The 13,896-nt window shown below is 35.4% G+C and overlaps 1 protein-coding gene across 1 annotated transcript in view; it reads right to left on the minus strand.

The window, feature by feature from the left end:
* Positions 1-13,896, minus strand: part of LAMA2 (laminin subunit alpha 2) — a 572,820-nt gene that overhangs the window by 421,181 nt on the left and 137,743 nt on the right. Inside the window, exon 3 of the mRNA XM_058566315.1 lies at positions 8,893-9,005. Coding sequence (XP_058422298.1) covers positions 8,893-9,005 — 113 coding nt within the window. The remainder of the gene's footprint in view (positions 1-8,892; positions 9,006-13,896) is intronic.

The raw sequence follows: 13,896 nt of genomic DNA on the forward strand, positions 1-13,896 counted from the left end.
AATTGCAATGGTCAATGTTTTAATCAATTACAAATGTAGAATTGTATTGTTACCAGTTTATTGAAATCCTAAGCTTCCTGAGTTTAGAGGTATTACATCTTTCTAAAAACCTTGTGTATTAGCAGAGTGATCTGGCACTTAACAGGATAAGACTCAACAACAAAAACAAACAAACAAAAAAAACAAAACCAAAAAGATGAGAAATTGGGCTGGCCCCGTGGCTTAGTGGTTGGGTGCACGTGCTCTGCTGCTGGCGGCCGGGTTCAGATCCCAGGTGCGCACCGAGGCGCTGCTTCTACGGCCATGCTGGGGCCGCGTCCCACGTACAGAGGCTGGAAGGATATGCACCTATGATATACAACTGTCTACTGGGGCTTTGGGGGAAAAATAAATAAATAAATAAAATTATAAAAAAAAAAAGATGAGAAAAACACTCAATAGTTTGGAAATGAAGCACTTCACTTCTAAGTAACACATAGGTCACAGAAAAAATTACAGTGGAAATTAGAAAATATTTTTAAATAAATGGTAATGCAAAATGCAATATTTCAGATTTATAATATGTAGCTAAAGCCACATGTAGAGGCAAATATTTACCCTCAAATAAATATATTTGGAAAAAAGAAAGGCTGAAATATTAATTTAAGTATCGATTCAAGAAGATAGAAAAAGTAAACTAAAATCCAAAAAAAATTAGACGTAAAAACAAGACACATAAAAGCAGAATTCAATGCCATCTAACAATCTAACAAGAGAAAATCAACCAAGCCAAAAACTGACTATTTGAAAAGACTAATAAAATTATAAAGACCTATTAAAGCTGTCAAGAATGAAAAAAGAAAATCTTGAGCAAATAATATCTGGAGTGAAAAAAGGGGCATCACATCAGGTCGTTTAACATTAAAAAGGTAATAACAGTATCTCATTAATAATTTCCAATTATCTCAATATAATTTCCAATATATTTGAAAATGTAGGAGAAATAGATGCATTTCTTGAAAAGCCCAACTCAAGTAAACAGATAAAATAAAAAATAAAAACTCTGAAGAGTCTCATATTTATTATAGATATTGATTTGCAACTTACATCCTATCCACAGAGAAAACTCCTTGGTCAATGGCTTCACTGTTGAATAGAAGTTAGAGTACTAGTTATCTTTATAAAGAGAGAGGAGAGAATGCCTAGAAGAGGACATCCGGGTAGTTTCTGGGTTGCTGGTTATCTTGATCTGGGTAGTGGTTACTTAGGCTCACTTGTAAAAACTCATCAAGCTTTTCACTTATGATTTGTCAACTTTTTTGTGTACATGTTTCATTTTGGTAAAAATGTTAGGTACACATATATGTGGAAAATAAATGTTTTTTAAAAAGACAAACATTGTCAGACTAGACAAAACATCAAAACTCAACTATATGCTGTTTATGAGACATATCTAAGATGGAAGGTAGCAGAAAAGTTGAAATTAACAAAAAGATAGAAAAACTATACTTGCAAATAACAAAATGAAGCTGATACAAGTAAAATAATAGCCGACAGAAAAAGTTAAGTAAAGAGCATGCTAGTAATGAATAAGTTTACCTCTTAACAATTAAAAATTAATCAGGAGGCTATAGGAACAATAAAACAGTACAGAAGGTGTTGTAGAAGAGTTTCAATGTCCAAGTGACACTTCATAGGCTTCCTCCGTATAAATATTAATTTTCATAAAATATTAAATATATGTTAAATATAATAATTTTCTTAAGGTATATGCCAAGTGAAACTTGTTGGCATTTAAGTGTCCCAGTAATTAAACCGTTTTTGAGCTTAAACTAGCTTTTGTTTTGTTTTTCTTATATCACTTTCATTATACTCTGGCCCACTTGTTCTCTGCTCAGCATTATTTTCAGTGTAAGAGCAGGAACTAATATCACTGAACATCAGCTACACGTGTACGAATGTGCAAGCTGTTTGCCAGCATTACATCACTTTACCCTTATAATCATCTTCTTAATAAAGAAGTGGTACTATTAGCTCCGTTTTACATAGAACCAAATTGAGGAGCATAAACGTGGGACAATTTATCCAAGGCAAACGAACTGATAAGTGATAAGTCAGGAAATGGAACCTGGGCACAATTATATCTCCTCCTTTCCCCTCAGCCTCATGCTCATCCTTCCGCCATTTTTGTATTTTAGAGACTCAGGGTCATATTGGAAACACGTATTATCTACAAATTAAAACACACATGCTATCACATAACTTAAATATATAGTCAATTTCTAGAAAAAAATCTAATATATATGTGTATGTAAAATATAAATATCTATAATACATATATAAGTAAAAACTTAGACTCCAAGAACAAAATGGGAGAATATGCAATTTTCCACCTACGTGATGGAATGCAGTTGTGTTTTATGTGTGGAAGCCATCAGACAGCTGTGAAAAATTGCCCACATTCAGTCTATTTTAGGCAGTGCTGTTCAGACTTTCCAAATCAGAATTAGTGTGATTTAAAAATTTTCACAGATCTTTTCCCACAGATTTTTAACAGATCTCTTCCTTATGTATTATTTCTGTTTTTAAATAAACAATTCTCTAATTTATTCCCTGGTTTCAAGAATCGTTTTCCAAGGCAGTCATCTTGACACTATTTGAAATGGGATCTGCATCTCCAAAATGTTTACATTTTCATGATGTTCCTAGAATTTAGTTTATAAGCATTTTATATCAAAATACATAATATCCTACATTTACGCTCTTGTTTAAACAGCAAGATGGGAGCCTTTTCCCCCTTTTCTACATCTACTTTTTTTTCCAGTAGGAAATAATAAAATATCAATGAAAAAAAATTACAGTCCTAGACTTTGCTGTTAAAAAAGAAGAGTTAAATTGATTAAAACCTGCTTTTCCCAAAAAAAAAAGCTATAAATGTGGTAAAGTCACACAGAGAGTGACAAATATGACTGAAGTTTAGAGCATGTTTAGACAAAGGATTAGTGAGAAAAGTTATTTCATGCTATTCAACCTGAGACTTAAAGAAAAATTCATAAATTAAAAAATGTACAGCACATTTCATCATTAGAAACACAATGAGATTATTTCATCCTTTGTTTAATTCTCCTCTCTAATAATATTTTTACATTCTGGATCGATGTTTTGCTTTGTCATTCATTGAATCATTTATTCATTTAACGTAAATTGATTGAGTGCCTCCTCTCTGCTGGGCACTACCCTAAGTGCTTAGAATGTGGCAATTTAAAAACAAAAAACAACAAACATATCCACTCTCATGAAAATCACATTTAGAAAGACGACGTAAATGATGTTCAACATGAAATGTACAGAGTACATTAGACATTTTATGGAGAAAAATAAAGCCAGGAAGTGGGTTATTTGAAGTGGGGAGGGGTTTTCAATTTTAAATAGGACTATCAAGGATGTCCTTGATAAGAAAGTGACACTTGAATAAAAACCCAAAGGAAGTGAGGAAACAGGCTATATGGAAACTGGAGAAAATAATTTTAGACAGAAGGAACAGCAAGTGCAAAGGTCCTGAGGCAGGAATAGCAAGTGCAGAGGCCTTCCAGACCCAGTGAGGTGGCCAGTGGGGCAAGTGAAGAGGAGAGATGAGGCCAGAGATGAAAGGTGGTGAAGCAAAGATCCTGTAAATCCTTGTGGGTCATTGTGTTTTTCCCACTGAGTGGGATGGAAAGCCATTCGAGAGTTTTAATAGAAGGAGTTATATGATATGATTTTGTACTAATAAGATCAATCTGACTGCAGTGTTGAAAGTACACTGAAGGGGAGACAATTAGAACTAATGTTCTTCATAATAAAGACACAGAAGCTGGCTGTCACCTTTATTAATGATTAAAAGGTCTGCACAAATTCATTTAGGGGGAGAATACATTTTCTAATTAACCACTGATCCTACTTGTGACATTGAATCAATGATCTTAAAAAAAAACCTAAAGAACTATGATTTTAATTATATTCTGGTATACTAAACAGGATGTATCCATGTGGGACATTTTGAGAGTGTAGATTATAATCTCCTCTATAGTTCCATATTTATCAATTTATCAGTGACCCAAATAGTTCCAAAAAAATTCAGCAATTTGAAGAGCAGCCATGGACCATTCTTCCATCAAATCTACTGAGTTCCTGCTAAATGTTGAGCACCACGATGGATATAAACAGTCAGAGACCTCCGCCTTCAAGAACTCACAATCTAGTGGGACTACAGGGAACTAAACACCTAATCACCACGCCAGAGTAATGCTTTATTGAGATCTGCCTCTGGGAGGAAACTTATATCAAATGGACTGTGTCGAATAGAAGCATATCGGGATGGTTTAAATCTTGAATAGCTTTTTAATCCATTACATGTGTATGTCTTCTTATTTAGATAATGAGATATTAAATGTACAGATATTGTGTATACTCCTCTCTACCCATTGAATGACTAATTATGAATTATATCTATCTCAATTTTTTTCATTCTTTAATAGGTAGAGCTAATGATGCTCTCTAAGCTACAGAACAACAGATCTTTTTAACAGGAACGAGTAGGAAGAGAGTGTGAGGAAAGAATATGATATGAAAAAATAATGATCTTCCTTCAAGATTGAAAATTTGATCACTTATGTTTAAACAAAAAAAATCTGAATATATGAAAAAATTGAATACATTGAAATAGTTCAATGTATTTCATGCTTTATTATTACTGAAGGGTTCAGTCATTACATTAATGGTTCAAAGCTTTAGGAAAAATGCTTCTATGCTATTCACATAAATTCTAAACATATAATAATATTTGCACAGAAATGCTAATTCAACCTTCTTCCAAGACATAACCATCATTTAAAATTGTTAACCTATCTCACTAAATATGTCTCTATAAGGTCAATGAATAAAAGATTTAGGTCAAGAATATGTGGAACTTGATCTCTGTAGCTGTATGACAACCTTTCTTGATAAATGCATTTTTAGATTTGGGAGATAGACCAGGAAAAGAAGGGAGCTGTTTATTGAGGTGAAAGAGATTCCTACACACGAGCATAACTAATTCTATGGCATACCTGGGTTATCCAGGAGTGAATATGATCTCAATATGTTAACAATGTCTATTCATAAGCTGCCCCCCTGTTTTATCCCACTTGCCAATCAGCTTTCTTCCTAAACTAATCAAAGGGCAGGCCTGAGAAAATGGCCAGATTAAAAAAGTCATAAAATGAGATCAGATGTCATAACATATTGTGGTGAAAGTCTGGTTGGAAAGTGACTAAAACATAATATTTTGGACATCCTATTAACCTTCAAGTCCCTATGACTGCCTTTTAAATTGATGTATGTTTTTCTTTGCCATCATACTGGGATTTGCATACACATCACCGGGACAGTTAAGCTTCTCTTCGTGTTTATGCCGATACTAGGGCCTTACAATAGCTGCAATTGCCAAATGGAATTTAGTTGTTATATTGCAATCATCATTATTTCAAATTTCTTGCTATGATATTATAATATTTATTTTGCTAATCTAGAACTTGGGGCACAGCATGATTAAATTATTTGCTCAAGATATGCTATGAGTGAATAGTTAAACTGGGAAAGCTAATAATCCCTTAGTAATAAAAATCTAAAAACAATCTACTTATAAAACAAGTAGCTACTTTTTTCTCAACAAATTGTTATATTTTTCTAGTACTTGTCTTGAATGTTAAATTTAAAAGAAATTTCCCAGTGTAATCTGTAGTGATTTAATCAAGGACATGGCTACTTATATTTAAAATAGTAATTTATTAAAAGTATTTCACAGAGGAGCCATGTATATATCAACAAACAACAAAAAAACTGGCACTTGTTGAAATTCATATATCTGAAAATAAAAAGAATTAATAAATGGTCAAACTTCTTGCTGAATCAATGACAAACATTTAGTGATATTTATCCATTCATTATAAAACTGCTGCCCTTCACTCTCGGTTGGATAATAGCTCACACTATACTGAATAAACCGTTACTCCTTCATGCTGTAGGTGGAAAAGACAGAAGTTCCGCCATTTGAGAGGCATACTAAAGTGGACTAGAAAATGAGAAATCTCGTCCTTCGTTTTATGACAGAACAGATGTTGACTACATTCTCTTGCAGAAGCCAGGAGATCATAGAGTGGTATTTCTTGAATCCAAACAAGGTATGGGCCCCTCAAAATTATATACCAAAAATTCTCATGGGCTCCCTAGGGTAGGGCTTCAGATTCCAGTTTAGGAAGCACTGGTGTAGCTTGGGGTCTGTAGTCAGACTACTCAGGTTGAAATCCCAGTCCTGCCCATACTCAACTTTGTTAAGAAGGTCAAGTCTCTTAACTTTCCTAAGCCTCAGTGTTCTTCAACTATTAAACAGGTGTAATAATACTCGCTGCCTTACAGGTTTATCGTGAGAAGTAAATGAAGCAGTAAGGAGGTTCACGTTGTCTCTGTTGCCAATGCATTGAAACACACCTGCCTGCAGCTTTGCTCCTTAGTTGAATAAGTTCTGTAACCTTGTTTCACAGTTGGTTACTCCAAAGCCTGAGGCCAAATGAAAGATCTCAACCCCCTTCCTCTCTGAAGAATTCCATTATAAAACCTGATTACAAAACCTGCCCACCTTTTTACATCAAGTCATTGACTAAATTAAAATCTTGAGTCAAGTAGAAATAAGAATTTATTTCATTTTATAGATTGCGCTCCCTTTCTCTTGACCAGGAAGTAGGAACGGGCTGAAGTAAACAAGGAATGGGTGGGTGTCATCCTGGGTTATGAGAACCTATGAGAATGTCTCTGTTGCACTTCCACTAGGAATATTCCAGACTTTGGAGTCAGGTAGACCTGTCTTATAAACAGATTTGTGCCACTTGTTATGAAGACTGAACTATAAAAGATGTCTTCAGTAGTCACGCCTGTTAAGGCCATTAAACTAAATGAGAAGAAGAGAGAACAGGAAAACAAATCCACATAACTCTTGAGACACCCTGTGGGAATGGATGAGTAGGGACACAAAGCAAACTTAGGAAAATATGAATGGCTTCGTTGAAAAATGGGCTTTCAGGTGAACTCTTTGGTCTGTTGAATTAATAATGACAGGCAAGTTGGATAGAAATGATTTAGTAAAAACTTGTGACTGTACCATCCAGTCGTATATTAGAAGAAAAAAATGTTGCTACGTTTGATGACAAGTAAATACTATTATGGTTGAGCTCAAAGAGTAGTATAAGTGACGTGTGCAAATTACATTAATAATTGACTCTCTTGCTCCATGGATGATCTAAAAGAATAGGTGGAGAGTAAACCAGAATAATTAACCATCACTGTCTATCGATTCCCTATCTCAGGAGATGACCCAAGGCAATAGACAGCAGACTCACTCCTGATGTGAGTGAAGGCCGACTTTCAATGACCAAATGAAAGGGGAGAACTGCTGTGATTGATTAAGGACCAAGTTGTCTTTATCAGGAGAAGGATGAAGTTCTTTTGAGGCTAGGGCCCTCGGGGAATTCATGCATAAGTGACCTAAAGCATGACTGATCAGTGTGGTAGTTTGCCCCGCCACTCCCTGATAGTGCTCTGAGACTTCCTGGGAAATACAATTAACTCAAGGCTGACGTTCAGCTACTTGTACTGGTAGAAATAAATCCACGCCAGTTGGGAATTTAGCTGCAGCACTAAGCCCCTGCTGCTACCCAGTAGCTCAGGTCCTGAGAAGTCCCAAAGGGGTGGAAAGAGGGCCTGCTGTGAGACCCACCAGCCATTCTACAGTACCAGAATTGTGCCCCCTGACCAAAATGGGCCCAAACCCTGAAGAGGGGAGGTCATACTCCTGTTAATGAGAAACGGCATCCACTAGGAAAATGCCTGGTGCCTATCTGGCCCCCTGAGAATGTGACTAACCCCCAGTGACTGATGTTTCCCTCCACTATGGCCACCTGTGGAAACATGACCTCTACGGTGTATAGTATCTGTCATTAACTGTCTTGGCCATTCCCACTTCACTAACCCCAAACTCCCTTGCTGCTTGATCTCCGCTGAGCCAGGGAGGAGAGGCTGAGAGTCTTTTCCAGAGAATGAGAGAAAAACAAGCTGAGTTAAAGAAGTCATCTAAATTCAACACCTCTAGTCTCAGCCTTAGTCAATTGAACAAGCTTTCGTATTTGGAACAACAGCAAAATATGGGAACATTTTTCCAGATTACATCCTATTTGCAAACCTAAATAACTTGGGGTGATGGTGATTCCTGATTAATAACTTCAACCTGACCTGAATATTGTGCACAGAAAGAAGAAAGAAATTAAATGTAGTAGGCACCCAAGCCTATACAACACGAACAGTAACGACTTGCAACATCAATTTTATGCAACTACAAAGCTTGTTACCTCATTTAGTGGCCCAAGTTTAATTTAAGAATCAGCTGTCACAGCTTGCTCAACTCTCAGTAATGAGAGGCAATTTACTCAAGAGCCTTATTATCTGAGAACCTTTCAATACACACACCATGAGCAGAGTGGAGCACTGTATTATTTTAAAAGTTAAAAATAACACTATTATTATATTTTCTTTATGTAAAACTTTTGTTGATCTATATTTTCATCATTAACTCTCAATTAGTCAAAACTGAGTCAGCTCCCAATTCAATTCTAAACTCTTCATGTGAATTCATTTTAGTTGTTCTTTAGAAATAAATGCCAAATATTTTTAAATAACAGTATACTAAATGAACATGCCCTGTGTTCATTGTATCAAGGAAATAATGGAGGGTGATAGGAAAGAGTATCCTTTCACCCAAGAACTACTAACTATGTACGCAAATAGCAAAGCCAAGAAACAATTTCACTGTGGAATGTGATAAACAACAAAAAGGAGGCACTATACCTGCTGTAAATCCAGTGTAATTGTCACATAGTGGTATTCGATTCCATTCTTAATACTGGGACTCTGCCACCAAGTGTTCTTCCCATCAATAGCGTTTGTAATTGGGTGCCTCTCTGTTGAATCAGCAGCAGCATGCAAGGAGGAGAAAAGATCATATAACAAATTTATAGCTGTTTCTTTAAAGAAAAAAGTAAATCTAAGTTAAAACCATCATCATTTGAACATCAAACATTAAAATAATATAAAGAGAGAGCAATTCATATCTTCAACAGAATTTAATGTCAACTTTTTCATCACACTGTACAAGATAGAGTGAAATGGTTAAATACTTAGGCTGTAAGAGAAGAAGCTGCTTAGCACTCTGGCCATCAACTAAAATGGGCAACTTGAAAGATAACTACAGAAATTAAGTGTGAAGAAATAGTACTGAAATCTAATTGATGTGTCAATCATTCAAAGAAGCAAAAACTCTACTGTTTGAGGCAGCTCTAGTACACTTTCAACTTTTGTTAACAGAAACATAAAATCCTGAATTGTAGTTGAAAGGTACTTGAAGATTTGCCCTTCTGACACATGCATTATTACCAAGACTTAGGTAATCTAATGTGTATTTGGTTTTATTATAAAATGCTGTGAAATCCATCCTATGAGCCTTTTTGCAGTCAGTCCTTAACTCGCCAACTTTCTACCACTATTTAAAAATACAATGCAAGATACTCCCAACCTCCCATTCAGCATTTGCCCATTCCCACAATCACTAACTCAGTCTGGACAATAGTGGACAGTATTTCCCAGATTTTGGAAAATATCCAAATATCCAGATTTGGAAATTTCCAAAAATAGATTTCCACTTTGTCCAGAGGAGTCTGGACAATAATGGAAAGCAGGGAGATGATGGCACATGAAATTCCATCCTACCAATAAAATATGGATCTTCCCTCGCCTTTATTCCAGATAGAAAGGAACAGGATCTATTGTGAGAATTAAAAGGGAGTTGAAGATAGAAAATAGGAGGTGTGGACAATCCTTAGCCCCTCCCCCCACAATCCTCTCTTACAGTTCCTTCCTCCTTGCAACCCTCAAACCTCAGATTCCTCATCTCCTCCAATTTAGCCCCACGCATCTCACAACAGCAGCCATTACTTCCAGGCTGCCAAAGCCCTCATCCCATTTTGGTTCTCAGTTATTGTTTCTTGTCAGAAATCTGTGCTTCTTATTTCCCAAGTAACAGAAGTTCTGTTCCTTTTCTCCTCCTCTAAACAGGCACAGCTCATACATTGGTGAAGATGGCAGGAGTGGAGGTTGTTAGAGATGTTCCTATTTCTACACCCAAGGCTGCAGTAGGAGTACTTAAGTTCCTAACATCTCACTTGGAAGTCAGCAAATTTGCCCATAGAAATGCAAATAAAGTAGAAGTTACCTTCCTGCTACTCTTCTGTTCACTATGGATTGAGTATACTTTGGGGTGTCAGTCTTGAGAACTTTTATAACACTAATTTTCTGGATGTCTCAAATGAATAGCCTAAGAATAACCTTTTAGATTAGAACAAAATCTTTTTTGTAAATTGAAGGAATACTTCAAATAATGAACGAAAACACGTCACTATGAGGAACAATCAGGACTCGATTTGCCTATATAATGTAGTAATCTAGCCAAGTGTTCTAGGCATAATGGTGATGAAAGAGCGTAAGACTTGGAATATGAGGAGCTGGAGTATGAGGAGCTAGACATTCCCCCTGGCTCCACCATTTAGTACTTTACTGATCATGGGCAAGTCTCTTAAACTCTGTGAGTCATTCTTGAAACAGGCATAACAAAACTCCACTCACAGCACTGCTTCCCAAATTCTAAACTTTCAGAAAAAAGTAAAATTTTTTAAAAATATGTGTGAGAGCAATTTGTGGAATCGATATATGAGTTTTAGCTCTTTATTTCTCCAAGTAATAGAAGCCTCCAGTATTTTACTATCATTTAATATACCATCAATATTGTTTCGTAAAATGAAGGACATTTAAAACCAAAAAAAGTTTTAAAAATCATAATATCAAAATGAAGAATAATTCTTTAAATGGTATTTTATCTTCATAAAAAATGTGGAATTTTGTTCTTGTTTTCTCATTTTTCCATGGACCAGTAGAAATATCTTGGATGGGAACTCTCAACTCATAGGGTTACCAGAGAAACATTACAACTATTAATATTCTCACTATTATTATGCATATACATAAAATTAATTATACATCTGCTCAAAAAGTACACTGTTCTGAATCTTAATTGGAGACAAATTGCATTTAATAAAAAATTTGAAAATAAAAATCAAGTAAAATGAAGTCCTCAATGCAACAGGAGTCTGATAGTAAAGTTATCTTCAAAAGAGAAATCTTTACCTAAAACTGAATATTCATTAAATTTGCCATTTTCAGATTGTGAACATTTTTATTACATATTAATTTTATTAATGTAGTCTGCTATAACCTGCTTAGTTGAAAACATAAAGACTTACGTCTTTCAGTTACTTATGGTAACATGAGTATTTAAGACAGGACAAAAATAATCTATTTTTCCTGGTAAATTATTTAAGTCAACTAAACAATTGGATGGACTTTGTTTTGTACCAAGCCTTATCACATTAGCAGTCCACTGAGATGAGGCGTCCTATCTCATTAATGAAAAGTAAAATTGCTGAATATATTTCCTAATTAGCCCAAGTTAACTTGTTCTGTTGAAGCTAGAGGTGTCACGTCTTTATATTGACAACAAATACCAGAAGCATAACTAAATATCAAATAAATGCCCTTGGAGGTGTGAGTGGGTACTGAAATTGGCACTTTAGGAATCAGAACCACAGTGAAATATTACTGGCATTGCTTCTGAAGAAATAAATATCACAGCAAACACTCCCCAAACATCCTCCTGAATCTTCTTTACAGACTGTGGGTTTAATATGTGATAGAAAACACACACACAACCACATTTCCAAATCAAATTCATAGCTCTTAGGTAATTGTGAGAGGAGCCGTCTAATTGGAAATTTTGATATCTGCCACCTCAGGTCAAATTGATATGGGAATTAGTCATGAAAAGGAAGATTGGAAGATGAATCAACAATTAACCATAATCCCCATTATGGAAGTTTAATCATAATTAATTTGCAAATACTGATTAGTTGTTGGCATGCTTCCCTTATTTAAAAGGAGAGAGAAATTTATAACATTCTCAACAGGGATAGCTATGCAAGTCAATCCAAAGGTCTATTGCATCTGAAAATTGGCGAGGGAATCGTTGACGAAGTAAACCTTTCAAACTGGTAGTTTTTAATGGGGAAGCATAATCTATTAACAGTCAGGAACTTCAAGTTTCCTTTCCCTTGTATAGTAATTAAGTCCAGACCTTCCAGATTTATTCTAGCTCTTTATTGAATTTGTGGAATTTTATCATCTGTTGCTCCAACTTTTACTAAAATATATTCATATGGGTTATTGCCAGATTTTTATCCTCTAGATTATTATACTTTCTAAATTTCTAGTTCCAAAACGGGACTCTGAAATGTAATGAAGCTGGTAATTTAACATTAAATTTATCATGCAAAGTAAATCTAGGCTAAGTTTAAAAAACACTACAAGTAAATAAAAATGGGAAATACAAAACATACCTCATACGCACCTTGCTTTACTAAAACAATTTATTCACTTTTTCATCCCAGTATGAAAATACGAAGTAGGATTGTCTAAATATAGATGTCTTCCATTGAGACACAAGAGAACCTGAATATAGAACTCCGAAGAGAAAAGTAACAGAGTTGCTCTTGGACTCAATTTGGCAAATGCATTTCATCCATTTTTTCAACCAAGAGTCTCCACTCAATTATTTTCCACCCCAATCATCCTGTCTCCATAACTGTACACATTTTCTTCTCCTTCTCCTCCTTCTTAGCTCAGGTAATTCAGCTTTTTAGTGCCCAAGTCTGACCACCTTCTTGGAACTTTCTCTTGCTACTTCAGTTTCCACTGACGTTTTTCTTCTAATAAGGAATTTATGATATGTACCACATAGTATAGCCCTGAGTTTACTGTTTTGAATATTTGTTTAATTGCCTTCTATATCCAAGGCTTATTTACCCTAACATTGTACCTATAGGGAGGAACTACACATATATGTATGTATATTTATATACATACATATATACACACACGTATATATGTATACACACACACACATACATTTGATTTTACATACTTTAACTCTTCCTCTCTGCCTAGCCCATCCTAAACACGCATCTGCATACTCCTAACCACCCGCCCACCACTCCTCCCAACCATTTCCATGCCTCCAGGCTTTCTCACATTCTCTATGAAATCATCAAGGCCAACAGCTCCTGAACCCACGGCAGTTTCTCCCTATCAGGCTTCATCTTCTTCTCTAATGAATTTAAAGCTCATAGTCCATCAATTCACTTATTTTCTGGCCTTTACTTCAATTTTCTTGCTTTTGATGTTTCCCCAGCACTCTGACCTACATCCTTTGCCGGTATCATTCTACACAAGAATAGCAAAGAGATGGGAAGTGTTCATCACTCCCCACTCCTACCCCATACCATACAATCTACACCATAGAAAAGAACCAGAGTCATTAAAAGGCGAGGAAGGTTTTGGATGGCTGCCATCTTTGGTTTCTTACCATTTTTTTTGTTAAAGATTCTGTGATATACAAGACCAGCAATTTTAATCACAAAAGTCCCAATTCTCCAAATATATTAATGTTTTCAGCATCTCTAAATTATAGAATAGAGAGGGGACTATGCATTCTTCCCTTTAACCAGCTCTGAGAAAGAAGGCACAATGCCTCCCAACTCTCTTTTGAGATAAAAAATGTAAACTGCAAGAGAAAGCTTTCTTCATTTTATAAATTTTACAACTGAAACAGAAAAAGAAGAAAACCTAAGCAAATTTAAAAATAATACCATCGTGAAGCTTCATTCCCGTTATAACTCACCTCAGTGACAT

This window comes from Diceros bicornis, chromosome 23 (assembly GCF_020826845.1).
Source record: "Diceros bicornis minor isolate mBicDic1 chromosome 23, mDicBic1.mat.cur, whole genome shotgun sequence".
NCBI lineage: Eukaryota > Metazoa > Chordata > Mammalia > Perissodactyla > Rhinocerotidae > Diceros > Diceros bicornis.